The 23,797-nt window shown below is 43.0% G+C and overlaps 10 protein-coding genes across 10 annotated transcripts; 7 read left to right on the forward strand and 3 right to left on the reverse strand.

Annotated features, from left to right (window-relative positions):
* The first annotated feature begins 5 nt into the window (after positions 1-5).
* On the forward strand, positions 6-1,894 carry BYT42DRAFT_564400 (uncharacterized protein). The gene is made up of 4 exons (XM_051567725.1): positions 6-332; positions 388-630; positions 713-995; positions 1,064-1,894. Exons 1-4 carry the CDS (start codon positions 69-71, stop codon positions 1,846-1,848), a joined length of 1,575 nt encoding a protein of 524 aa, XP_051425696.1. The 5' UTR covers positions 6-68; the 3' UTR covers positions 1,849-1,894.
* Positions 1,895-2,586, reverse strand: BYT42DRAFT_564402 (SOH1-domain-containing protein). The gene is made up of 3 exons (XM_051567726.1): positions 2,419-2,586; positions 2,275-2,371; positions 1,895-2,197 (listed from the first exon to the last, which is right to left on the reverse strand). The coding sequence occupies exons 1-3, from the start codon at positions 2,507-2,509 to the stop codon at positions 1,957-1,959; spliced, it is 429 nt and encodes a 142-aa protein (XP_051425697.1). The 5' UTR covers positions 2,510-2,586; the 3' UTR covers positions 1,895-1,956.
* Positions 2,587-3,813: 1,227 nt separating this feature from the next.
* BYT42DRAFT_564406 (armadillo-type protein) lies at positions 3,814-6,269 on the forward strand. Its single transcript, XM_051567727.1, has 5 exons — positions 3,814-4,153; positions 4,212-4,400; positions 4,460-4,591; positions 4,667-4,855; positions 4,929-6,269. The coding sequence occupies exons 1-5, from the start codon at positions 3,944-3,946 to the stop codon at positions 5,808-5,810; spliced, it is 1,602 nt and encodes a 533-aa protein (XP_051425698.1). The 5' UTR covers positions 3,814-3,943; the 3' UTR covers positions 5,811-6,269.
* Positions 6,270-8,933: 2,664 nt separating this feature from the next.
* Positions 8,934-10,436, forward strand: BYT42DRAFT_564416 (YIF1-domain-containing protein). Its single transcript, XM_051567728.1, has 6 exons — positions 8,934-9,380; positions 9,435-9,539; positions 9,610-9,706; positions 9,776-9,833; positions 9,903-10,155; positions 10,222-10,436. Exons 1-6 carry the CDS (start codon positions 9,006-9,008, stop codon positions 10,366-10,368), a joined length of 1,035 nt encoding a protein of 344 aa, XP_051425699.1. The 5' UTR covers positions 8,934-9,005; the 3' UTR covers positions 10,369-10,436.
* A 300-nt stretch (positions 10,437-10,736) lies between these two features.
* BYT42DRAFT_564422 (Tat binding protein 1-interacting protein-domain-containing protein) lies at positions 10,737-12,078 on the forward strand. The gene is made up of 8 exons (XM_051567729.1): positions 10,737-10,796; positions 10,864-10,917; positions 10,980-11,110; positions 11,178-11,286; positions 11,357-11,427; positions 11,480-11,608; positions 11,664-11,723; positions 11,784-12,078. Exons 1-8 carry the CDS (start codon positions 10,763-10,765, stop codon positions 11,841-11,843), a joined length of 648 nt encoding a protein of 215 aa, XP_051425700.1. The 5' UTR covers positions 10,737-10,762; the 3' UTR covers positions 11,844-12,078.
* A 273-nt stretch (positions 12,079-12,351) lies between these two features.
* On the reverse strand, positions 12,352-13,425 carry BYT42DRAFT_476151 (phosphatidic acid phosphatase type 2/haloperoxidase; the record flags this gene model as incomplete). The annotated part of the gene is made up of 6 exons (XM_051563626.1): positions 12,352-12,555; positions 12,621-12,691; positions 12,746-12,911; positions 12,971-13,020; positions 13,077-13,170; positions 13,240-13,425. Coding segments are annotated over 6 exons (771 nt in total), but the record flags the coding sequence as incomplete, so codon positions are not given.
* A 128-nt stretch (positions 13,426-13,553) lies between these two features.
* Positions 13,554-16,235, reverse strand: BYT42DRAFT_564426 (GDP dissociation inhibitor). The gene is made up of 10 exons (XM_051567730.1): positions 15,962-16,235; positions 15,791-15,906; positions 15,706-15,726; positions 15,188-15,645; positions 15,008-15,131; positions 14,847-14,951; positions 14,666-14,789; positions 14,251-14,603; positions 14,118-14,192; positions 13,554-14,041 (listed from the first exon to the last, which is right to left on the reverse strand). Exons 1-10 carry the CDS (start codon positions 16,048-16,050, stop codon positions 13,830-13,832), a joined length of 1,677 nt encoding a protein of 558 aa, XP_051425702.1. The 5' UTR covers positions 16,051-16,235; the 3' UTR covers positions 13,554-13,829.
* Positions 16,236-16,514: 279 nt separating this feature from the next.
* Positions 16,515-17,994, forward strand: BYT42DRAFT_564428 (uncharacterized protein). Its single transcript, XM_051567731.1, has one exon. It carries the CDS (start codon positions 16,570-16,572, stop codon positions 17,893-17,895), a length of 1,326 nt encoding a protein of 441 aa, XP_051425703.1. The 5' UTR covers positions 16,515-16,569; the 3' UTR covers positions 17,896-17,994.
* Positions 17,995-19,162: 1,168 nt separating this feature from the next.
* Positions 19,163-20,715, forward strand: BYT42DRAFT_283491 (uncharacterized protein). The gene is made up of 6 exons (XM_051562846.1): positions 19,163-19,386; positions 19,448-19,567; positions 19,623-19,809; positions 19,870-20,117; positions 20,182-20,272; positions 20,337-20,715. The coding sequence occupies exons 1-6, from the start codon at positions 19,351-19,353 to the stop codon at positions 20,627-20,629; spliced, it is 975 nt and encodes a 324-aa protein (XP_051425704.1). The 5' UTR covers positions 19,163-19,350; the 3' UTR covers positions 20,630-20,715.
* An 86-nt stretch (positions 20,716-20,801) lies between these two features.
* Positions 20,802-23,620, forward strand: BYT42DRAFT_492972 (uncharacterized protein; the record flags this gene model as incomplete). Its single annotated transcript, XM_051564185.1, has 5 exons — positions 20,802-22,092; positions 22,216-22,778; positions 22,837-23,033; positions 23,095-23,261; positions 23,322-23,620. 5 exons carry the CDS (start codon positions 20,802-20,804, stop codon positions 23,618-23,620), a joined length of 2,517 nt encoding a protein of 838 aa, XP_051425705.1.
* Positions 23,621-23,797: the final 177 nt, after the last annotated feature.

Raw genomic sequence — 23,797 nt, forward strand, 5'->3', positions numbered from 1 at the left:
CGACGGATCTAATTGACCAAAAATCCGCTTTAAAAACGCGTGAACCCGACTCTACTTATCTGATCACCATGCCTCATTACTTGGGTCTTGACTTGTCAACGCAACAGTTAAAATGCACAGTGATAAATTCCGAACACCGTATTATAGCGGAAGACGCTGTGAACTTTGACAATGATTTACCGGAATTTGGAACCGTGCATGGCGCCATTATTCACGGCGATGTGGCCACTTCACCGCCCATGATGTGGATTAAAGCTCTGGATATGCTGCTTGAACGTTTAGCAGCCAAGAACGTTGTCAATAATATTTGTGGTATTGCCGGTGATGCTCAGGTAATGGACTTGATAATGGTACACTGAACGGGGCATTAAATGTTTGACTTGTCAGCAACATGCCAGCGTTTATTGGTCAGCAAAAGGCGTTGAGGCTTTAAAGAACTTGGATCCATCACAACCATTGACTGAGCAATTCAGTAACGCGTTTTCGCGTGCTCAGTCGCCTATTTGGCAGGATGCAAGCACAACAAAAGAATGCCGGGCGTTGGAGCAATTTGTAGGAGGGGATCAAGCATTGGCAAATTTAACCGGCTCCAAGGCATATGAGCGTTTCACTGGAAATCAGATTGCAAAGGTGAGAATTTACGGGTTCGTGTCGCAGATGATCATTTTACTGACCATGGATTTGGCGCCTTTCTCTTCTTTTTCATACGCAGTTCTATCACAATGAGAAAGAAGCGTACGATGCAACACAGTATATCCAACTGGTCAGCTCCTTTCTCGCTTCATTATTGCTTGGAAATATCGCGCCTGTTGATGCGAATGAAGGTTCAGGAACGAATATGATGAATATCATGACGCACCGCTGGGACAAGGATCTGGTCGATTTTTGTGGTGGAAAGGACCTTTACGGCAAATTGGCGTTGGAGCCTACGGAGGGAGGAGTTCGTCTCGGACAAATTGCGCCTTATTATGTGAAACGGTATGGATTCAATCCAGGTACGTCACGGTATCAGGTTGAATGTTATGTGCGGAGGTTCTGTTTATCGCTGATAAACTCTTAATAGAATGTGTCATCATGCCATTTACAGGAGATAATGCGGCAACGCTTTCCTCGATGAATTTGCGTAGCGGAGATTGTGTGGTTTCTTTGGGCACTTCAGACACAGTTCTGGTGTATCTAAAAAAGCAAGACGCGGTACCGACAACCGAAGCTCATTTGATGGCGCATCCAACGGATCCTGAAGGATTTATGGGTATGATCTGCTACAAGAACGGATCTCTTGCGCGGCAACGCATCCGCGACCTGTATGCTAACGGAAGCTGGGATACGTTCAACGAATATCTTGGCAAGCCATGCAAAGAGGGACAAATCGGCTTTTATTACTGGATGCAAGAAATTGTTCCCTTTGCCAAAGGCATCCATCGGTTTGAAAACGGGCAACCTGTCGAAGAATTCTCGGAACCCCAGACAAACGTTCCTGCCATTTTGGAATCCCAATTCTTCTCCATGCTCCTTCGAGTCAAATACATGATGCCGTTGAGTAAAGTCCGACGCATTCTTGCCACGGGAGGCGCATCGGTGAATAAGAATCTACTGCAAGTGTTGTCGGATGTATTCGGTCTTCCGGTGTACAAATCTCAAGGCACCAATAGCGCAAGTCTGGGAGGCGCCTTGCTTGCAAAGTATGGCATGCGTGAAGACAAGAACATGACATTAGAGGAGATGGTGAATCAGACTCAGGGAGACGATCTCGACTTGATTTGCCAACCCAACTTGGAACGAACCAAACTCTTCAAAGAAAAGCTCTCCACATTTGAGCGGCTGGAAAATGAAATAACAAAAAGATAGTGGGAAATCAAATCGCATTAGCCAGTTTTAAAAAGGATAAAAAAATATAATATGTACAATAAGATGAACAGAACAACCGACACAGTGTGATTTAACCGTCTATCTCGGTCAAGCAGGAGGCAGGCTGTCAAGAGCAGCTACCGCTGTGGAATCCGCTGTGGGTTCCGGAGCCGTTGTGTTGGTGACAGTTTCTTCGGTTTGTTTTACTTGTCCTTCCGGCCCATTGCGCAAATACATCCAGTGATAATATTGCATGCGATGCGTTTCTTGTGTGTTCTCGGATGTGCTGATATGCTCTCGGAATTGCTCATGTTGCAGCAAGTCAAGAAAATAGAGGGAATGCGGGTATCTGTAATGAAAAATAAAAAGCCACGCACGAGTGTTAGACCAGCATGAGCATAAATCGTTAACGAACACCCTGCTTACACTACAAATTTGGCATATTCAGGTTGCTTCCAATATTGCAGGTATTCCAAGTAGCGGATAAAGGCAGGATCCTTAAAGTATTGCTGCTGTGCAAGATCTGCGTTCTGTTAGTCCAAAGCCCCACTATATATTTTCGCGACGTACTGTTGAGATACCAGGGATTAGCAAGACAATTTAGAAATTCAAGTTCGATTTGGAAACGACGTTTCTCTTCCTCTGCATTCAACTGGACCATCGCTAAAGATGGCCAGGCATACAAGACTAAAGCGCGGTTTTAATGTTCATCACAGCATGAACAGGAGTGGCTTGTAATATTACTTTCCGGAAAGTAAATTCGGCCAATGGCATGAACAGAATACATGCATGTACGAAAAATGGAATTCATCTGTTGGCAAGGACAGATTCATGTTGTACGAAACGTAAATTCGTCTTCGATAACAACAAATAAATAGGATGGAAGTTGTTGTAAAAGTATCCTTGAGGAGGGTTTGTGCTAATGATGTTTTTTGAGGAGATTTTTGGGTTGTCTTTCGGTTTTTACGATAGAACCTTTAAATTTATTTGTAAGTGGGCAAACACACTACTTGGCTATTTGTGCGAACTTGATCGGGAAACAAAAAGACTAGAACTGAGCCACATAAATTCAATACAAAATGTGGCTCTCATCGCAAAGGGAAGGTCTCTTCACCAGAAACGGTAACAAGGGTGGGTGCGTATTACAATTTTTGTCTTCGTTGTTCCTGACCGATTCCGCTCTTCAGCTTATTTCTTATGCTCTTTTGACCTTTCCCACATGCTCACGCTTCTGTCTGAAAACTTGTCAACTTGTAATTCTCGATGCTATCATTACCTATAAAAAGCAATCGTGGATCATGTCCAAGGATTTATCACTACAGTATGAGAATAACAGCACTGTTAAAATTAGTTAAAATTCGTTCGACTGTGTAATTGTTTCTTTATCGTATCAAATCTTCCGACACAGCAGCATACTCTCAACCATTGCATATTTTCATGTCCACATTGAAGAAGTCTAGAATTACTATTAATGACCTTGCTGATAGAAAGAAGACGCCCAAGATAGACCTGAACAATACATGCTGGAACGTTAATTCATCCCATTAAAAGCACCAAATGTCGTACTTTTTTTTTCTTTTTTTTTCAGTTTTACCATTTGCATACCTTTAGGTCCATAAAGAGATTTTTGTGTTAAGCCCATAATTTTCACCTTGTCGCGCTTGTTAGTTAATGATCGACATGAAATACGGATGATATGCAAAGTATCGTATGGCCTATTGCTTGCTTCCGACGAAATAAATAACCCTGAAATTTACTGATTGTAATTATTTTCTACCTTTTGAGATATGATCCATACGAATGGTGCAGTAAGCATATTGCTCATATTTCACCTGTGATGGGTTTCACAGGGCAGACCAAGTCAAACAAGTTCGTGTGCCTTGTGGTGACCAAAAAATCCGACGTCATACAATGGAAGATGAGCCAATGGCATTGCTTGCTTTGAGGATTAAGCTGATCTCTGATTGTGTGGAGTGCATTGCACGCGTTCGAGAGCCGTTGCTTGCAAATAAGAAAGTCCAAAGATTATTAAAAACCTTGCAAAAAAAAAGCGCAGCACCTTTTTTTTAGCCTTTTATACCTTCCCTTGTCAATTATGGACCCTGTCGCTGATGTTCGCCGCGGTGCCTTCAAAGCGCGTAGCCATTTCAAACCCGAAGAAGTAAGACGACGGCGTGAGACGGCACAAGTAGAGATTCGAAAACAGAAAAAAGAAGAGAACCTATTCAAGCGACGCAACTTTAACCTCACTCATTTGACGGACGATTCGGACGAAGAAATCGACATTACAGGCATTGACAATCAGGTCCGTCATGCATAAATTATGTGGAAATGGAATGCGGCTAATGTGTGCCTTTTTATAGCCTGGTACTGTGTTGCCACAAATGGTTCAAGACTTGTACTCTTCCGACATTGAAGTTCAGCTACAGAGCACGGTCCTGTTTCGAAAGTTATTGTCTCGCGAAAAGGACCCACCTATTGAGCAAGTCATAGCTTGTGGTGTGGTCCCAAAATTTGTTGAATTTCTTCGTTCAGAACACAGTTTGCTCCAGGTAATCGCAAGCTGGATCGCCCCGTTTGAATTGCTTATTAATGCATATATTTTCTTAAGTTTGAATCAGCGTGGGCATTGACCAATATCGCCTCCGGATCGTCTCAGCAAACGCAAACTGTCATCAGCCTGGGTGCTGTGCCTTGTTTCATCGCATTATTGAGCAATCCCGTGGTGGATGTGCGAGAACAGGTAAGTGGGACAATGGACAATGTGAAGCAGATGTCATCAATGTTGTATTGATGTTTTATGGTGAATGTTACAAAGGCAGTATGGGCTCTAGGGAATATCGCAGGTGACAGCCCGCGATGCCGTGACTTTGTGCTTGAAAATGGGGTCCTTCCTCCGTTACTTACCATCTTCCAAGATGCTCCAAAACTCTCCTTGTTACGTAATACTACATGGGCATTATCCAACCTTTGTCGTGGTAAAAATCCACAACCTCCATGGCCTCTGGTAAGAAATTAGGATGGTGCGGTGTTCTTTAGATGACATTTTCTTATTTCCTATACTCGATGATTTTCCATAGATTGCTTCGGCATTACCGGTACTCGCACAATTGATATATTCTACAGACGAAGAAGTGCTCATTGATACTTGTTGGGCGCTTTCTTACTTATCCGATGGCGTCAATGAGAGAATCGGTGCGGTGATTAACTCGGGTATATGCGGCCGTCTCGTCGAATTGCTGAGTCACACATCCACGGCTGTGCAAACGCCAGCTTTACGAACTGTGGGTAATATCGTAACCGGCGACGATAGTCAAACGCAGGCTATCATCAACTGTGGTGCTGTAAATGCTCTGCTGCATCTTCTCTCCAGCACAAATGAAACTATCCGGAAAGAAACATGCTGGACCATATCGAATATTACCGCAGGCACCGTCCAGCAGACTCAGGCGGTGATTGACGGCGGTCTCATCCCTCCTTTGATCCAGCTCTTGGCGATGAGCGATATCAAGACCAAAAAAGAAGCATGCTGGGCCATTTGCAATGCCACCTCGAATGGACTCCATAAAACGGATCAAATCACATACTTGGTGTCCCAAGGCTGTATCAAACCGCTTTGTAACATGTTGACGTCGTTGGATAATAAGATCATAGTCGTGGTATTGGATGGATTGGACTCGATACTGAAAGCAGGCGAACTGGAAAAGATGAACACCCTGGACGGTCTGAACCCATACGCTCTGCTGGTTGAAGAATGTGGCGGTGTCGACTATATCCACGGACTGCAGAGCCACGAGAACGGCGAAATTTACAAGAAGGCTTATCAGCTCATTGACAAATATTTCAGTGACAGAGATGATGAACAGGATGAAAATATGCAGCCTGTCGTTGATACCACCTCTTTCAGTTTCCAACAAATAGAAACGCCCCAAGGTGGATTCAATTTTGGCACACCGAATTAGCTCCTCCTCGTATTAAGAGCCACTTGCGTTCACCATTTATGATTTGTCTGTGTCGGCGCTAATAGATTTATGGCCATCCTTTATTTTAGTGCTGCTTATCTCAAGTGAAAATGCTTTTTTTTATCCCTCCCCGCTGTTTATTTTACCTATTCATTCCTTTGCTTATCCCACTATCAATAGCTGACACCAACAACATGAATAAAGTCGCTTGTCGTGTACCTTTTTATCGCCATTATCAAGACCTCAAGTGTAACGTTTTGTGTTTATTTTCTGGCGTTACGAGGATAAAGCAGCCAAGTGCAATGAATACAGTTGACGATAGATAAGACCTAGGAATTATAAAACCAATCGTCTCGCTGGGATGACGCCAACGTTTTACAGTTTACGGGAATGTGAAATACGAATGAAGGGCCAATCCCTTTGGAGGGAAAACGGATACACAGTAAAAAATGCGGATGATTAAGAAATCCTAAAAACCGGGAACAAACTTTGTTTTTTATTCTCAAAATCATGTCTATTATTGTATCCGAATAAAAAAAAAATATCAAGCCAGCATGGCAGTATAACAAAATATGAATGTAGTTAGCTTGCCCGTGAACTTCGATAGACGTTTGGTTCCCGAAAAAATCAACTTAATGGGCAGGACGGATTACGTAGTACCATTTAGCGCCGATCAACGTGGAGAGCACGCGCCGGAACGGCTGGTCGGTGATTGATAACTTATTCTGAAATAATCAATACCAATTTTTTTTTTTTTTTTTTTTTTTTTTGAATAAAGCCATCTAAAGCTGATTACTCGAAGTTCGTTGAAATTTGCCTTTCAGTTCACAATGTTTGCTGAATTTCCTCGCATACGGATCCCGGGAGTAGAAGAATAATGAACAAACAGAGGATTATGGTAATTCTGCAAAGCTTGTATATCTTCACATATTTAGCTTAGGGAACCTTTCAAACAGTAATGGGCTTGTTTAAAAATGGGCACACAATCTCATATGCATCGCGGCATATGAGCTATACTCAGTTTTCACACTGATAACAAAGAAATACAGAGTATGGAACTTATACTTATCGGTTCCCATTATCTTCGCCTTGACGAGCCAGTAATATGTCTTGGATGTTCTTTCATGTGCTTTGAAAAGGAAAAACTTCACAACACGCCCTCCAAGTGTAGTATTTGCTTGTAAGCTTATCAGTGATCCCGGGTGCTTGTCGACCAATAGATTGGAATTTGTGCGTTTGAAACGCTTTGACAACGCCACCATGCATCAGCGAGTTTCTCTCAGATTTGCAACAAACCGAACCAGAAGCCACACTTACTGTAATATATAACAAACCATTTCTGTATACGTGCGATAAACACTGGTCTCTGCATTTGGATATGAATTTAAGACAAATTCACCACTATTCTTATATCGGCGATTATCCAGAAGTGAGTTGTATAATGAGTCTTTTGCATTGGAATGGTGGTTGTTGACGAATTAATATTATAGTGGGACGTCTCTGGGACGCAAAGGATAGGTGAGATCTATGCGTATCGAAGTTGCGTCTTCTTGTCCCTAGGAGATACAGAGTACTTTCATTTGAATGATTACATGTCATTACAAGACGCCTTATAAGTGTTTAATAAATAGACGACTTGCTCTGTATTTACGTACACCGCCTATTACAGAACCATAGATCATATATTCCTCATCCACGCGGCTATGGTTCAAGGATATAAATTCGGGGGATCCTCTTGGGACTCGATTTTTGAAGCAGTTTGCAAGGAGTATCCCAAAACATCACTGCAGGAGGAGGATATCCGGTTCATGGGCGAGATTAATGCAGTAATACAGGCAAAATGGTAGTAGACCGATGACACATGACATAGTAATGGAACTTGATTTAGGCAATGTTTAACGACTGGCACAATCTCAGCTACGTTTGACCGATTGGAGGAGTAGAGCGTTAGACTGTCCCAACAGCTTCATTTACCAAGAGATCTACCTACAGCTTAAGTAGCATATACACTGCTGCTGCTACCGTAGAAATCAAGATTGGACCTCTGAATATTTAGCTATAACCATTGGAATCTCCTTGGCAAGAACAATGAAAGTGGATCTTTGCGACCGCAACTATCACTTTATCTCATTCTCAATGCGTTTTTCCCTATCGCAGAAAAATTTAGATACCAAGGGTATGAGTCAGACATTTTTAATTCAATAAGCTGCTACGATCACTAACTTATGGTAATTATGTTATAAGCGAAATTGATCGTCAAAACTGGGAGCTCATCCAAGGATGCGACAAGTTCACCCACCAATTGTATGGCGGTCATAGGGCGAACTATCAGCCGTTGATGGTCGTCGACTGGAAATCATCCTCCCACCACAATAGCTACAAAAGGTCATTTTTAGAGTTGGTATACGAGTTGAAGAACGTAATGAATTATTCGATAATTAGAGGAGTTGTTGACAGCGAAATCCCTCTATGCGGCCTGTTTTGCCTGGGTACATACAGAATCATAATTGAACTTCCCCAACATTTACACTGTATTTAGGTACCAAATGTGAGGCGTATGTGTCTGATTTGAAGTACCACGGCCTCTACCGACTGTGCCTATCGATTGTTACAATGTCAAATGTTTGCCAGAGGCATTTGAAGTCTTTTCCAGGTTGAAGGTAAATTTACGTTTTATGCTCCATCGTGATGTTCTAAGGGCAATGTTGCTAAATATTTATCAGTTCATATTCAAGGCAGTAGCATCCAGCTACATCAATGTAAACTCTGGCAAATGCGTCGCTGTTGACCGATCAGTGATGATGGTTCTGCAAAAATAACTCTGGTTTGCAAGAAGCAACCGTCATAAGTTCGCATTTATCGTCTTTTAAATGAAAGGCGAGAAAATATATAGGAAGGTTTTCTCACATATAGAATTTGTTTGATAATCTTTATTGCAATAAGCATTCTGGCTTAACAATTGTCGGCATTCGTATGTATTGGATTAACTTTTGAATACCTGGTTTCTGGTCTTACGGTTTCCGCGCAAAATCAATCCACAAGTAGCAGGCGCGAATCGACCAATCAGATTTGATTATCTGTCAGTGAAGTGGTTGAGCGGAGTCATTTTTTTCTCTGGTCTTGCTCGCTTTTTCTCTTTGCTTACGCTTGGTTTTGGGCAGAGGCTTTTAAAACTCTACGCTACATATATAAATTATGTACCCTGCAGGCGGACAGAATCCTAATTACTACGGCGACCAATATGGAACGCCTCAGATGACTTCCAAATCTCCTCCACCACTGCAGCATCCTGTGCCGCAACATCCGATCCCGAACTTCAATAGCGCGACCCCTCCGCCGCCATCGCAGCATCAACAGCCGCACCAGCAACAATATATTCCTCAGCAATACCAGCCACAACCGCAATTTCAGCAGCAGCCGAATCAACAGCAACAACAGCAACCGTACGCGAATCCTTATGGTCAAGGCAATCTTTACTCGCAGTTCGGGTTCAACGACCCAGCAGCTCAAATGGGAATGCAGTTTGCCGGCAACGCTGTTGCACAGGGTACTGCGTATATGGAACGAAATGTAGGTTTTATTCGTTTTGTATTTATTGGGTTGACTAACTTTGGTGATGTCCAGTTCAATCGATGGGTGAACATGCCTGCATTGAGACACTACTTCAGCGTCAGTAACAGCTACGTCGTCAATAAACTTCGGTTGCTACTGTTCCCGTGGAGACACTCGGTAAGAAGAGATATGGAAATATGTTGAATGGTTCATGACGAACATGGGAGACTCATAAATTATGGTTCAGCCATGGACTAGGTCGATTAAGCGCACCGAAACAGGACAAATGGATGGTTTCAGGTCGCCAAGAGAGGACATCAATTCCCCTGATCTGTATATTCCAGGTAACGTGTTATGGTATGGTTCTTTATGGAAAATAGATACACTGAAAGATGTGTCTGTGCTTTTTCTAGTGATGGCGGTTGTCACCTACGTGTTGCTTTGCGGGCTTGCAGCCGGTCGCCAAGGCTCGTAAGTATTCGGTTGATTGGCCACCGGTCAATGCATTTTTTTGACTGGAAAATCTCACGCTGTCGCTAGTTTCCATCCAGAAAAGATGTATGTTGCAGGATCCACCGCCGCCGCCGTTATTTTTGCCGAGATTGTGTTTACACGCTTAGGATGCTATTTCCTGAGTATACCATTTGAAGCGTCAATGTTGGATCTGATAGCGTACTACGGATACAAATACGTGGGCATCATCGTCATGGCGGCTATTAAATTGTTGACCAAGAACTATTGGTTATCTTGGGTCGTATTCATCTATGTTGGTCTGAGTACTGGGTTCTTCTTGGTAAGTAACAAAATGCACAGCCGTTATCCCGTTACAGTGTCAAGATTTTAACTCGATTTTGTTTAGCTTCGCTCGATGCGATACGTAATTCTACCTGATACCTCGCCTGGACCTTCCACATTGAATCCTCAGCGAAAACGTCGTATGTGGTTTTTGGTCATGATTGCAGCAATGCAAATGGTATATATGTTCTTCCTTGAAAGAAGTCTGTAACGTATAATCGGGAAAGCTTTTTTTTTTTTATAAATAAATATGGGCATCGTCGTAGATATTATGCTAAATTTGTTTTCTTTACTGCTGCTCTCATGACATTGATTGTGCTTCTGCTCTCTGGAAATGGTTTTACTTTCTCGAACGCCAGTGAAGTTGATTTCAATTTCATTGATGCTAATAGATGGATAGTTACAGGCGCGGCTTGACTATGTTGGAAAACTTGAATCATACGACTTTGCTATTGTTTGCTCGATCGTAGTGCTGTCTATTCTGTCGCGCAGCATTCAGAAACTTTAGAAACACACAGGCCACAGTCACAATAGGACATTGAATTCAATTTTCGTCAATTCTCGGTGGACAACTGAACGCGAGCACGACCATCTTTCTTACATCCATGGCCAAGAAAAAACCAAATACTTCAAGCGAAGGTATCATGTTACACGAAGCGTAGATGCACTGGATCCAATTGACTGACTTTTTTTCTGGTGTTGGCAGAGGAGCAGGCGGTGCTGAATTATTTGCGTAAAGTGAATCGACCGTATAGTTCGAGTATGCATAAAGTGAAAAATCTATGCAAAGAAGGCGTTGATTCATATTCATGTAAACTTTAGCCGATATATTCAACAATTTGCATGCGAAATACCCTAAAGCGGCCGTTGCCAAAAGTCTGGAGAAACTCGTCAGTCAGTCTCTCATTGTATCAAAAGTATACGGCAAAAGTGCAGTGTACGCTCCCAAACAGGTAGGAAGGAGTTACAGACGTCCGAGTTTTTGCACGAAAAATAAAAATAATCATAATTAACTACAAGACCGAAGAAGCCGCCACAGCGGATGATTTGGAGTCTCTCGATACCGACTTGCAGTCATTAACCGAGAAAGTAGATAAGCTCAAAGCCGAGAATAAGCAGTTGAGCCAAGGTAAACACCGTCCCACCTCACCTGCCTACAGTACTAAAAAGCTGATACTCGATTCCTTTGTCACTGTCAGCTGTTTCTCAATTGCAGAGCACCCCAACGACTGAAAATGCTCAGACGGATTTAGAGCGGATCTTGCAAGAGGTACAATAGGACATGGCACCATCATAGTACGCAATGCTGACAAGAGACTTAGAACGAAGCATTTCAAGAGCGATTGCGGAACCTGCAACAAGGAAAGTCGCGTATTAGCGATAAAGATCATGCGGCCATCACTGCGGAAATGGACAAATGTCGAAACGAATGGAGGAAACGACGAAGAATGGTATGTATATCTACCGCAGTCGATGCATTCACGGTTTCTGAGATCCAAGTCATAGTTCCAGGACATGTTCAAGACAGTCACCGAACACATGCCGGGGGACCCCAATGAACTAAAAGTAAGCACTATACTAAGCGCGCTCTATCTTGACAGCTTATATACTGGGTTTATTTTACAGGAAGACATGGGGATTGAGGACGATGTGGTTCCTTTTGATCAAGATCCACTAGCCCTTTGAGCTGTTCCCAACTTTCATGCGGCATCTCAGCAACAATCTCATCTTGGAGAAAATGTAATCTCCGCCAGTCAACTCCTCCTCCTCTCCTTTTCTTTGCTTTTCCCACTCGCTTTCTACAGGTTTTTTTTATTCTTTTTATAAGCGAATCCTTTCATCATATTACCGTATTTGCCTTTTGTACATCCTTGTATATCGAAAATGATGTAAAATAAATAAGATATCGTTAAGCGACGGAGTCATATTTAATGGTCATCAACAGACGGTAGTCTGTAAAGCGCTATGCATGGGATGTGCCCTCGTGGGCGATGAATATTTGCTCAGAAGATGTGGACTGTATGCTTGGACTCTGAATAGATTGGTTCAAGATCTGCTTGGAGGGAGGCAATTCAGGGATAGTGTGAACTAAGTGAGCAGTGTTTAGTATGGTTGTTTTTCTCGTCCAGCGTATAGGTGATTGCCTACTTCGGTTTTCTTCATCGTCATTGGGAAAAAATTCCTCGGTGCGAGGAATACGAAGAGCATAGGGCTCGTGACAATAATTGCTTGACAAAGAAGGATAGTATTGCCGGTATGCAAAGTAGGCAAAACTGGCACCCAGCAACCCTCCCACAAACACATCTTGCCAATGGTGTCGATAATCGCACACTCTTGAAATAGCAATCATGAGAGCACCCAGCAAAGGGAGCGCAAATACAAAACTTTTGTACGTATGCTAAAGAACGAAAGCCAATTAAATTAAAATCTTTCAGCGTATATCGACCCACAGAGTGCGCTTACTCCTAGTTCGTCAAAGAGGTGCATTTTCCCGGCGAGATAATAAGAAAGAAAACCTAGGCCGGCAAATGAAACTAAAAAAGAAACGTGTAAGCAGGATGAAACTAGCTGAATCACGGCTAACCTACATGAAGAATGCCCGCTTGGGAAGCTTTTGAACCCATCTTTCATCTTGTACGAGTTTACATCCGTTGTGCATATTGTGTAATTCTGGAGACCCAAGGGAGGATTAGGTATATCTTTGGGCGGTTGGCATCGATCGAGCATATCAGGTCTCGGTCGGCCTACTGTGACCTAGAACAAATTGATTTATACGATAGCCTACTTGTCTCCTTTTAATAATATACTCATACCTTGATCACAACAGTAGTCATAATGGTCATGGAAAGTGCCAAAAAGAGCCCTACGTGAAAGTCAGGTTTTAGATATCAAACATATCAGTAAAAATGATTCGTCTACTACCCAGCAATGCATTGTGACAATCGTGCAAACTCCGTCGAACGCCAAGCGCGATAGTAATGATCATGATGGCTGGACAGACGATGCAAATAACCTATTTGAACCATTACTACATTCGTCAGTCTGATTTATCTACTGTGTATTTTGAGTGATGGTTACGCACAAGTAGTACGGATACCGGAATGATTTCATGCGTTTTGTATGGATGCATGAGCGTGCTGTCTGTCATTGAAAACTCACGTCGAAACGGGGGAATGACATCGATGCTAAAAAATACCATCGTCATCACGAGAACGAGCACCCAATCTTTCGCATAAGTGATGAACAATTTTTGCGAACGTGGTGATCTCCATTCAGCGGGAATCATGGTAAAAAGGGAAGAAGAAGCGGGCTGGAAAAAAAAATATTCCTCGGATGCGCTATTCACTTGTCGTCGGTAAATTTATACGATTGAAAATCAAGTGGGGTCATGGTCTCCTTTATTTATATTTTATACATTTCGATCACGTCTTGTTTGTTACATGCAAAGCTTATAACAATAAAGTTGATGGTAACAAATTAAAGCTTTTGGCGTGAGTTACTGGAAGTACAAATGAAGCGAAGCACGATCATTGATTTCACAGCAAAAAGTAAGTTTTAGGACAGTGACCATCGTTCAACTATCTGATAAATTCTACCTCGTAGGATGTATTCAGTTTAGTTTTTATACACAGAGTATGAATATATGATTTGCATCAATTTATATGCTGCACGCTAGATATTAGCATCAGGATCTTCCTCCTGAGCGGGCATGAATTCCTCTTCGGGACAACAAACGGTAAACAATTGCATCGCCTTGCGCATAGCGTCTTCAAAATCAAGCGAAGCCGTCGGATCAGGGCAGAGTAATACATTTCCGGGAAGTTGAGCGTCCTCACAATGTCGTATCCGTTGTTGGTAGAATAATGCAAAACGAGGTGACACATCTTGAAAGAAAAAAGACGGAAACAAGGTGAAATTGAATGAGACATTTGGGAATTTGAGATCCTAGTATGAACTTACCATGTTTATCCAGTAACGTTTGGACAATATCCTGTAATACTTGGCTATCGTCCTCCGTCCATAAATAAGTGACATCTAAGCCCGCTGTCAAAAACCCCAGTTTTGACTGACTGTTGGTGAGTTCATTACTTACATTGATCGCGTGGACAGGCCATGCTTTCATTGCTGAGATGTAAAGAAAGGACTGGTTTGGTATTTGCGGCGATGGTTTGAGGCGGAATAACACCAAATCCGAGTGCCTCCATGTGGTCCTCCTCCACATATGCCAATGGTCTATCCGTAACAAGGAAAGCCCTTGATACCCAGGTCTGTTCCGTCGATGATAACCAGTTTTTCGGCATATAATCAATGCCTGTCACAAGCCATCGACAGTGGAAGGTTTGACCATCTTCGGTGGTCACACCGACACATTGATTATCATTGTCCATCTCCATTTTTTTCAATGGCTGATTCAAAATATAAACGCCTCCGTAAACGGCACATACTCTACATGACCTAGTTTAATCATATGCAGAGAAAAAAAACTAAGGACTCAATGTCATCTTTACCTGCAAAAAGCTTGTGCAATCTCGCTGCCGCCGCCATACAGCGCACAAAGATAACCACCTTTACTAAATCGTCCCATGGACTTCATAAAGCTCTGTGTCCGTGCCAGGCCTTGTGGCGTAAGGGCTGGATGTCACTGGTATTAGATCAACATTGTCACCAAACGTAACTTCTGACATTTACCTTTGCTGTCGACGATGGCGATGGCATAAAGGATTGCAGCCTGGAGCTTGCCAGTAATTTTAAACTTTTCCTCCAGGAATCGTTCATAAGGGGCCGTCTCATAGCCTACAAATACAGTATGAATGGTCATCCAGTCACTCTGAATCGTTACTGTGATTTACCTTCTAGAGAAGCCACATCCTGTTCATCATAGTTCATGGCAAACGTGAGAAATTTCATCAATTTACGCTTTTCCACGAGAGCGATTGACTTGTTGGTGAATACGTCTTCCTTTGAACTGGGTACCTAAAATAGGATGACTCAGAAATAAACTTGTCGATCTATCATTTATTCGGACTCACTTTTTCAAAATGGTCATCAGCGGCGTCGTAAAGGAAAATATCATTGACACCTTGAAATTCCAGATAACGACCGACCCCGGACCGCATCAATACTTCAACCAACTCGCCTCGGCAGCCTAGTATTTTGGGTGCAAGATCGAGATTATAGGATCTTGACTGTTTCACGCTGTCCAGCATCCTCTCTAATTTCGACACACTTTTGGTGAGATCAGTGGTGGAACTTTCAGTGATTATTGCGGCTTCACGCTCTAGCGCTGATTTGATCACGTCTTCTTCCCAGAGTGTGGATGGTTGCAAATGTGTATGTAATGCCGCTATCGCCTCTTGCAACTGTGATGGGGCTGTTTCCAACGATTTCGAGTCCTCCTTACTGTCCGTCGAGGGTTCATACAGTTTGAAATCAATATTTCTGAAGTTCTCTTCGTATCTTTTCTTGTAATGTATCGTATTATCCGCTTCTGTATTTCGAAACATAGTTGAGCAACCTGTAACAGCCTGTTGTCAATAGTCGCCATTACCTTGTTCGTTCATTACACAGTCTAGTGAACATTCTCTTGGTTAGAATGCGCGGTTCGGATAAGATGTCTTGTTAAACATTTTTACCTGATCGATCTTTGACCCACGAAAGTAGATCTCGGAAATTCAAAACACTCCAGTTACCGCCATAATAGGGATTGCTATCCAGATGGAGCACCGTTTTACCGATGCGAGCGAGGGATCTGCATGCTGAAAATGTAAGCGATCGTCGCAGCGGTAGAGACAGCACTTGCTTACCCAGCAAGGATCGATTCGACAAGACCTGTGCCGAGAACGATTACGTCAAAGCTGGTTTCATCAAGTACAGACGGTTGTTCGGAGGCCATGAGGACAATTTCGTGGATGAAGTGGTGGTTCTTCGTGGAAACTCAGCGAATTCCCGATTTTGGCCATTCTCGGTTTTAAACCGAAATCTCAGTCCCTCTTTGAAGAAGGCCCACAAAATGCATGATCAATGGAACTCTAATACCCTGAGCACGAATGCTATTCTTTCTTCTTTTTTTTTTTTTTTTTAGCATACTCGGGCAGTATATAAAGATTCTTTTTTAGTTATCGTGCAATCCGTATGGCGATACGACAAATGAGATTACACTTGGAATATTACCACAGTATTAATTGCAAGCAAGATAGGCTGGGTTGAGTGTGATTCTTTTACGACTACAGTATTCGTAGATGTAAGCATGTTAAGAATATTCCCCTCCAGAGCCGATTTCGTACCTGTATAAATAATTACAGATATCCGATCATTGGCTTTCTGAAAGCATAGAGATGATAAAAATAAAAAAGGTCATTGTCTGAGTTAAAGTCAACACTGTTCTTATTACTGATTTCCCTTCATCTCATCCATGGTCAGAAAGAAGAAAAACGCCAAGTCCAAATCGTCCATTACCAACTCCAAAGTAGCTTCTGGCAATGAAACGACTACCTCCACCTCGACCGAGGAAGTGAATCCGCCACCAATGTCCACGCCCTTTGGAGTATCCGAAAAGCTGAGCAAAGATCTCACAGAGGAACAAGACCGATTAGAGGAAGAGCTGCAAGAATATATAATGGAATTCACAGCAAAAGAAAAAGCTATGAAGCATAAGCTGCACAATCTTGAACTGATGATGCTATTCGTCATGAATCTTCATCCGCGATGGAAACGGTTGATCGAACCCATTGATTACCAACTCAAGACTTGGGAAGAAGCCGCTGCTATTGCACAATGGCATGCGGTCAAATACTCTAGCTTATTAGGCGTCAAGGACAGCCTATTTTTCCAATCGAAAAAGGCTAAACACGCACTGCAAACGGGTTATTTCGTACCTCAATCGCATCCCAGCAAAAAAGAAGGCGCGGCAACAAGTACGACAGCAGCAAGTACGGCGTCAACGAGTACCGCGCCGCCGAGCAGACAGCGCAACCATAAAGCCGATCAACAACCCACTGTAGACAAGTCTCAAACGCTAAATAACCCGCCTAAAACCACTCAGGCTGACAAGAGCAAACACTCCGCAGCAGCATCCAGCACGATTCCACCCCCAGTGTCAAAGCCAGCACGGGCCGTCTCGCCATCAGTCTCCCTATCATCAGAAAGTTCGTCCAAAAGCAAAAATACCGCGAACACAAGATTGTCCAACGCAAATGCCAAGACTCAAAGTGTAAATAAAATCACCGAAAAGCCGCTCGAAAAACCCGGAGTCATCAAGATACCATTCTTCTCAAACGTAACACGCGTGGTATCTTCCGACGTCAACTCTTCAGATTTATGTCGTAATATTCCCAAAGAACATCAGAATGCAAGTCTACCGTGCTTGGAGTTGGATTTCAAGGGAAAGAAAATGCTTGCCTTGGTATCCGAGGCTTGGGGTTACTCTGCTATATCAAGCGCGCTTGTGACGAGACTCGATGTACCTGTAGATTCCAGCCAGGATTTTGTAATTGCAACGGATTTTGGCTATGTCACTGATACGTATGGCCAGGTGGAGCTTGACTGGGTGAGTCCCGCTAGTTCCAAGCATGTCATACCCAAACTTCGCCTGCAAGCCCTGCCGAGTATCTATGGCGGGAAAATTGAGATGGTTTTAGGAGCAGATTTCTTTGTACTTTGTCAGGCTTCAGTTGATATGAGGGAAAAGGTGGTACGCTTTAAAAATGCAAAAGCGCCTCTCATTATGAAGAAATTGTAATAAAACGTTGCGTCCATATCGCGCGCATGTCTACCCAATGGTGGAGTGTCAAAATTTCTTGTGCCACATGAAAATCGATTTGCAATAAAAGAAAAAAAGAGGGAAAATGCCGTCTTTTTCTGACACTTTTTGCTAAGCTTGCTATGTGGAGATCCTGGGTCGACCGCATCAATACCACAGCAGGAAATACGCAATCACCGCAGACACCCGCCGATGATACTCTTTCTTCAGAGCAACTAGAAGCGTAAGCTACAACCACACCAACCTCCTTTTAAATGCCAAACTATTTAAACGCAGTTGCTTATTAGGCGAAACCAAAGCGTGATTCATTTGCAGGACATTTGGAATCGCTCACAAGATCTCCTGTCCAGCGAAGAGGTACCAAAAAACTTCCATCGTAAACTCTCAAGTTCCCATTGCTTATGCCAGCTTTAGGAGCGATCGCGTCTGTTCTTGCACGATTTCCTGCCGAGTTTTATTGAATTGCGCACAGCATATAATGATTATGCATTTCGCGCCCTTCCCGATGTCAGAGCATTGGTGAACCAGCTAACACGATATTTTGTCAGTGGTATTCGAAAAGTGGGGGAACAGGAAACGAAAGAGGGTTCCAGCGAAGGTACAGTTACCATCAGCGCGGTGGGCTTGGCGGCATCATTTTATCAGAGCTCCGGCCAACCCAAATTCAGTGCTAAACTAGCCAATTCTCTACATGTATTTTAGCCTTGATGGATCGCTTACGCTCCAAGATACATCTGTTTTATGTGGTGAAAGCGATCGATGTTCTTTTGCAGGGACCTGTGAGTGCTTGTTTTTTTTTTTTTTTTTTTTAAAAAAAAAAAAAGGTTCCGCATCCATTTGAATCTGAAACTTATACGAGGAATATGTAGGATTCCATCGTCCGCCTGCTGGTGCAACAACGCATACCATCGCTGGTCATTAAACTGTTTCGTTGCTTTATCGATTTGCCATCAAATTATTACACAATGGCCGAGGAACCATGCCCTGAAAATAAAGAGACATCCGACGAAGATGACAGCGACGAAGGATTAGACGATATGGTTTCCATCGACGAAGCGAAAACGGTCCTCACGGACATCCTCAAGCATTTCGTTAAAAATCAGTCTCTTACACATCAACTAGTCGCCGAAGATATTTTCTTTACGCTCATACGAATGATTTCGGCAAAACCTGTATACTTTGATACCATCCAACAAGCAGCCGAAGAACCAGCCTATATGACATGGAAGCAACAGTACGTTGGGATTAGAAAATGGGCCTTACAATTGCTCACTCTTCCCTCTTATTAGGACGCTGGAAATTATTCGCTGCACAAAGATCAATGGGGAAATCGCACAACACTTGCATTCCAGACGCGTTGTAGATATCCTCGTTCAACCGTGGAAGGAACTTGGCAATAAAGCGGTGTTGGCTCCGGTCAATCTCTGGGAGATAATGCTGGATGTAGATGTGCTTTATTACTTGTTACAGGTACTGCATCGGTAGCGTTCAAGAGAAATCAACATATTTATTGAATTGAATGGTTCGATAGTCTTCGCTGAAAGTAGACTATTACGGCTTATATGATGATTTGAATCGAAATGCCGCTTTTGAGTCGCTAGCCAATATCATTCTCACCGGTCCATTCAACGCTAGCTTCAACGATCTCAAGGTAAGCATTCTTTATCTAATAAATATGCATTCTGTAGACACTAACTTTATGTTAGATTAAATTGATCGATAAAGTGCAACAACTGGTCTTTATCGGAAAAGACAGTACATCACCCTCGATCGCCGAAGGTCTGCCATATCAACATTTTGGTAAGCGAAAAAAAGCTATTTTTTTCAAGGAGAAATCCATGACTCTTAACACCTCTTTAGATTTCGTTATGCCCAGAACAGAGGCTTCCTCAGGTACAATTTTACGCTGATACATACAATATATATTCTGGTGTCTGACAAAAGGGAATTTAGATCAAATAATTCGCTGTGTACAAGCAGTTCAGTGCCAATTATCTGCATTTATATACCCTTATGGTTCTACTCAACACATCATCTCCAAACACCCTCAACGCCCTTTGCCATCATCACTTCAACGCACATTGTTCGAGAACCTAAAATTGGCCATCCAAAAACATCCTGCGAATTACTTTGTGATAGAACGCCTCAATGCTGTTCCGTTGATGATCGAAAGTATGGAGCACTATGACACAAATATTCAGGTAAGACTGCGGCATTTTGAACTCTTAACTGGAAGTCCTACTTATTTTGATACGCATTTTTTAGAACGGTATTATGGATGTGCTTGTATATATTATGTGGGACCTGAATTTTGTCCCCTTGAAAGAGTTGGCGGTAACTTCTCTCCATCTTCAAAGTGAGATTCTTCTCGGTCCTTTGATCCCACGAACTCTGCTGAATGACTGTTTTATGTGTTGTAGCCACCGCCTCGGGCAAAGTCATTGCACTTTTATGTCGACGCATCCAGCAATTGCTTCAAATGTCTCCAAAATTTCTTATCGTGGTCCGTGATACTGGTCTTATCAATGTGATCAGCTTGATGCTCTCTAATATCAGTGACAAGCTACAAAAAACGGCGGCATCAGAGACTGAAGATGGTCAAATCCAAGAACCTTTTGTGGCCCAAGCTATCGAAAATTTCGATACCATTGTGGATTGTCTTGTCGAGATGACAAAAGATCCTGCGAATGCTGCTGTATTTCGAAAAGCGTAAAGATTCTTTTATCATATCTTGAATTTTTGTTCAACGGCTAAAAATTAGTATTAGATATCGCGGCAACATTATTGATCTGCTCCAATTCCCGAAAACGCGCACGGGTGCATTGAGGCTTTTCGAATGCTTATCCAGCCATGAAGAACAACAGCATAATTCACCAGCAGATACGATGCCACCTGTGGAAATACGAAATACGTTTGGCAAGGTGATGGAAGCGATCCAAGCGATACCACGCGACGATCTCGACTTCAGATTGGAAGTGTTGAAAACCATCAAGCGCATTCTCAAAGCATATCCGGTGACCCGCGACATTTTTCGAGCGGTTGGCGGTTACGTTAGCTTGGTCTCCATGATTGTTGCTCTGGAGCGCGCATTTCAACATCCTGAAGAATTTACGACCAATCATATAATGGCCCACGACGAAATTATCGATAAGCTCATCAGTGTGTTGCAGATTATCTTTGCCGTCTTTGCAGAATCTTTGCGTGCCCATCCTGTCAACAAAAAGTATTTTATTCACGATGTTGGATATCCTACGCTGGAGAATGCGTTGTTGTTGACCGGTGCCATGGAAACCACTGGGATTCCTCAACGATTATTCGGCATACTGTTTGCGTTTATGCTGGACGATGATACCGTGTACGATCTGTTTCAAAGCGATACTTCCGCCGACCAGTCACATTCGATGGAATCCCGCATTGAGCACACACTAGCCGACATATCCATGACGGTGACCAACCCTGAAATTGCTCCCACCATTCTTGGACTCCAGGGCACTATCAACGATGACGCCGAACTTTCGCAAGCGGTTCTTTACGCTCTACTCATGCTCGCCAAAAAAAGTCGAAGAAATCAAGTAAAACTGAACAGCAGTGGTTTGATATTGGCGGCACTTTCTCGTGCCTTCCCGCGCGAACCATCGCGAGAGAATACCCTCCAACAAGGTGTAGAAAAGGATCTGTTGACGAAAATCATTGGTAAACTTATGACGATGGGAATCAGCTACGAAGAGTTACAATATCTCTTCCAATCATTTACCGCCAGTAACGCGATCATGGCGTTGGACAACCCAGCCATTGACGGTTTGATGGATCTTATTTTACACGGTGCATCTCAAAGTCGTTGGCCCAACTTTATTCAATTTAACATGGCGGACGTCGGTCATTCATGCCTCGAGGTTCCGTCATTGCCATCCTTTCCTCCATCCTCTTCGGGATACACTCTCATGTTGTGGCTTCACATTGAACGATTTGATGCCGATGCCAAACTTGTTCTCCTCTCGATCTATGACAGCAGTAGACTTACATCCAAAATTTACCTGGATCCGTCCTCCAGGAGACTGCATATCGACGTTCCCGGTTCAAAGCAAACAGTGAAATTCGAATCATTTGAATTCCGGGAAGGTTGTTGGTATCACCTTGTACTCGTTCACAGTCGATCCAGATTAGGCGCAAGTCTGAGTACCATGACCATGTTTATCAACGGCATCTCCATGGAACAGATACGATGCGCTTATATTCCTCAGCCTTCCACGTCTTCTGTCAAGGCAGTCATTGGCACACCAGCAGATCAAGTAATCAAAGGCGCATGTAACCAGCTGGTGTGGGATCTTGGCCCTTGTTACCTCCTCTTGGATACCTTGGAAGCCGACGCTGTTAATTTTTACTTTAATCTTGGCGTGCGATACAAGTCCCTGTTTCAAGATTCTTTGCGCCAATTTCAAACATACGAAGCATCTACCGCTCTAGTTCTGAATCTACGTTCGGTCAGCAAAGCGTTTAGTAGACGGGATATGTCACACAACACGATCGCCAACGCCATGCGTGGAGGAGCCAACGTGTCAATGCCAGAAAACCAAATCGCCTTTGCTTTCGTCGCTTCCAATGTCATTACTGAATTATCGCATAATGGTATGACCTCCACGGGTATGAGCGATTCTATGCTGGAGATGATCGCATCCGAAATGGAGAAATCCCAGCTGGTATTAAATACGGCCATACCGAAGATAGCCTCAGCTATCTATGCCCAACACGGCAATGGCTATTTGTACAATGAACCCGTCATCGCTTACCCTTACGGCTTGGATGAATCCATGTGGAAAATTGGGGGCTGTGCTGTGGCGCTCCGTTTAATTGAAAGATCCGAGGTAAAGCGTTGCATTTCTGTAGAAATTTCTGTGATTCCTTCTCACATCCTCTTGAAAGACATCGGCTACTCTGTGCAAATCCACTGCGATTCTTTTTGAAATTATCCGGTATTCATGGCGAAATTCGGAAGATATGGAGCGATCGCAGGGATACGAAATATTAGCGTACCTGCTCAAACTGAAGCGTGAACTGATTACCATTGATTTGCTGGAGCTGCTGTTAACCTTCATTGGCAAAGATCGCAAATACCCAGAGTAGGCTTTTGTTTCAGAGTATTGCTGTGCGCAAGAAGTGTAGACTAATTTGTCTTTTTAGGGATTCGATCATTAACAATCCCTTTGCCTATCGGTATATCATTCTCAACTTTGAAATATGGAAACGAACTACTGTCAAGGTGCAAAAGGCGCATTTGGATCAGTTCATCTTATTCTTGCAAATCAGCAAGCGCCGCCGCTTTAATATGAAGCGGTTGCAAAAAGTTCGTGAGTATTGGCTCGAAGGTAACTTAGTTTTGCTTCTTATTCTCATCAGCGGTGATATAGATTTGGTCAAAAAGATGCTGTTGGCCTTCCGTATGAATATTTATGCCAAAGAACTGGTTCCCACGGTGATCCATGCACTAAAAATTGTCATGATGAACAATTGGAATACTGAGAATATCCGAGCTGTCGCCACCTTCCTCGCTTCTACCGTTTCGCAAGGTAAAAAAGGTGACAAAGTTCACTCCATGATGTTCATCAATACAGCTAACAACTGTTTCAGCGTCTTCATCGACCGTCCAATCTACACAACCAAAGTCACGACGGGGGTTACGATCTCCCAGTATTTCATCCTATTATAACGATGCACCGACGACAGAACAAGCCAAATCTGCGTATGATGCTGTGATTATGTATGCAAGAGATTACAGCTCGTCGGATAGGATTGTTCAAATGAGAAATATCGTTTTGGAAATGTTGCAAGAGATTATCTGCGAAAAAGCCAATGTGGAGCTGGTCCACAAGTTCGCTTCCACCAT

The sequence above is a fragment of the Radiomyces spectabilis genome (assembly GCF_025331425.1).
Source record: "Radiomyces spectabilis strain NRRL 2753 chromosome Unknown BYT42scaffold_4, whole genome shotgun sequence".
NCBI classification, from domain to species: Eukaryota; Fungi; Mucoromycota; class Mucoromycetes; order Mucorales; family Radiomycetaceae; genus Radiomyces; species Radiomyces spectabilis.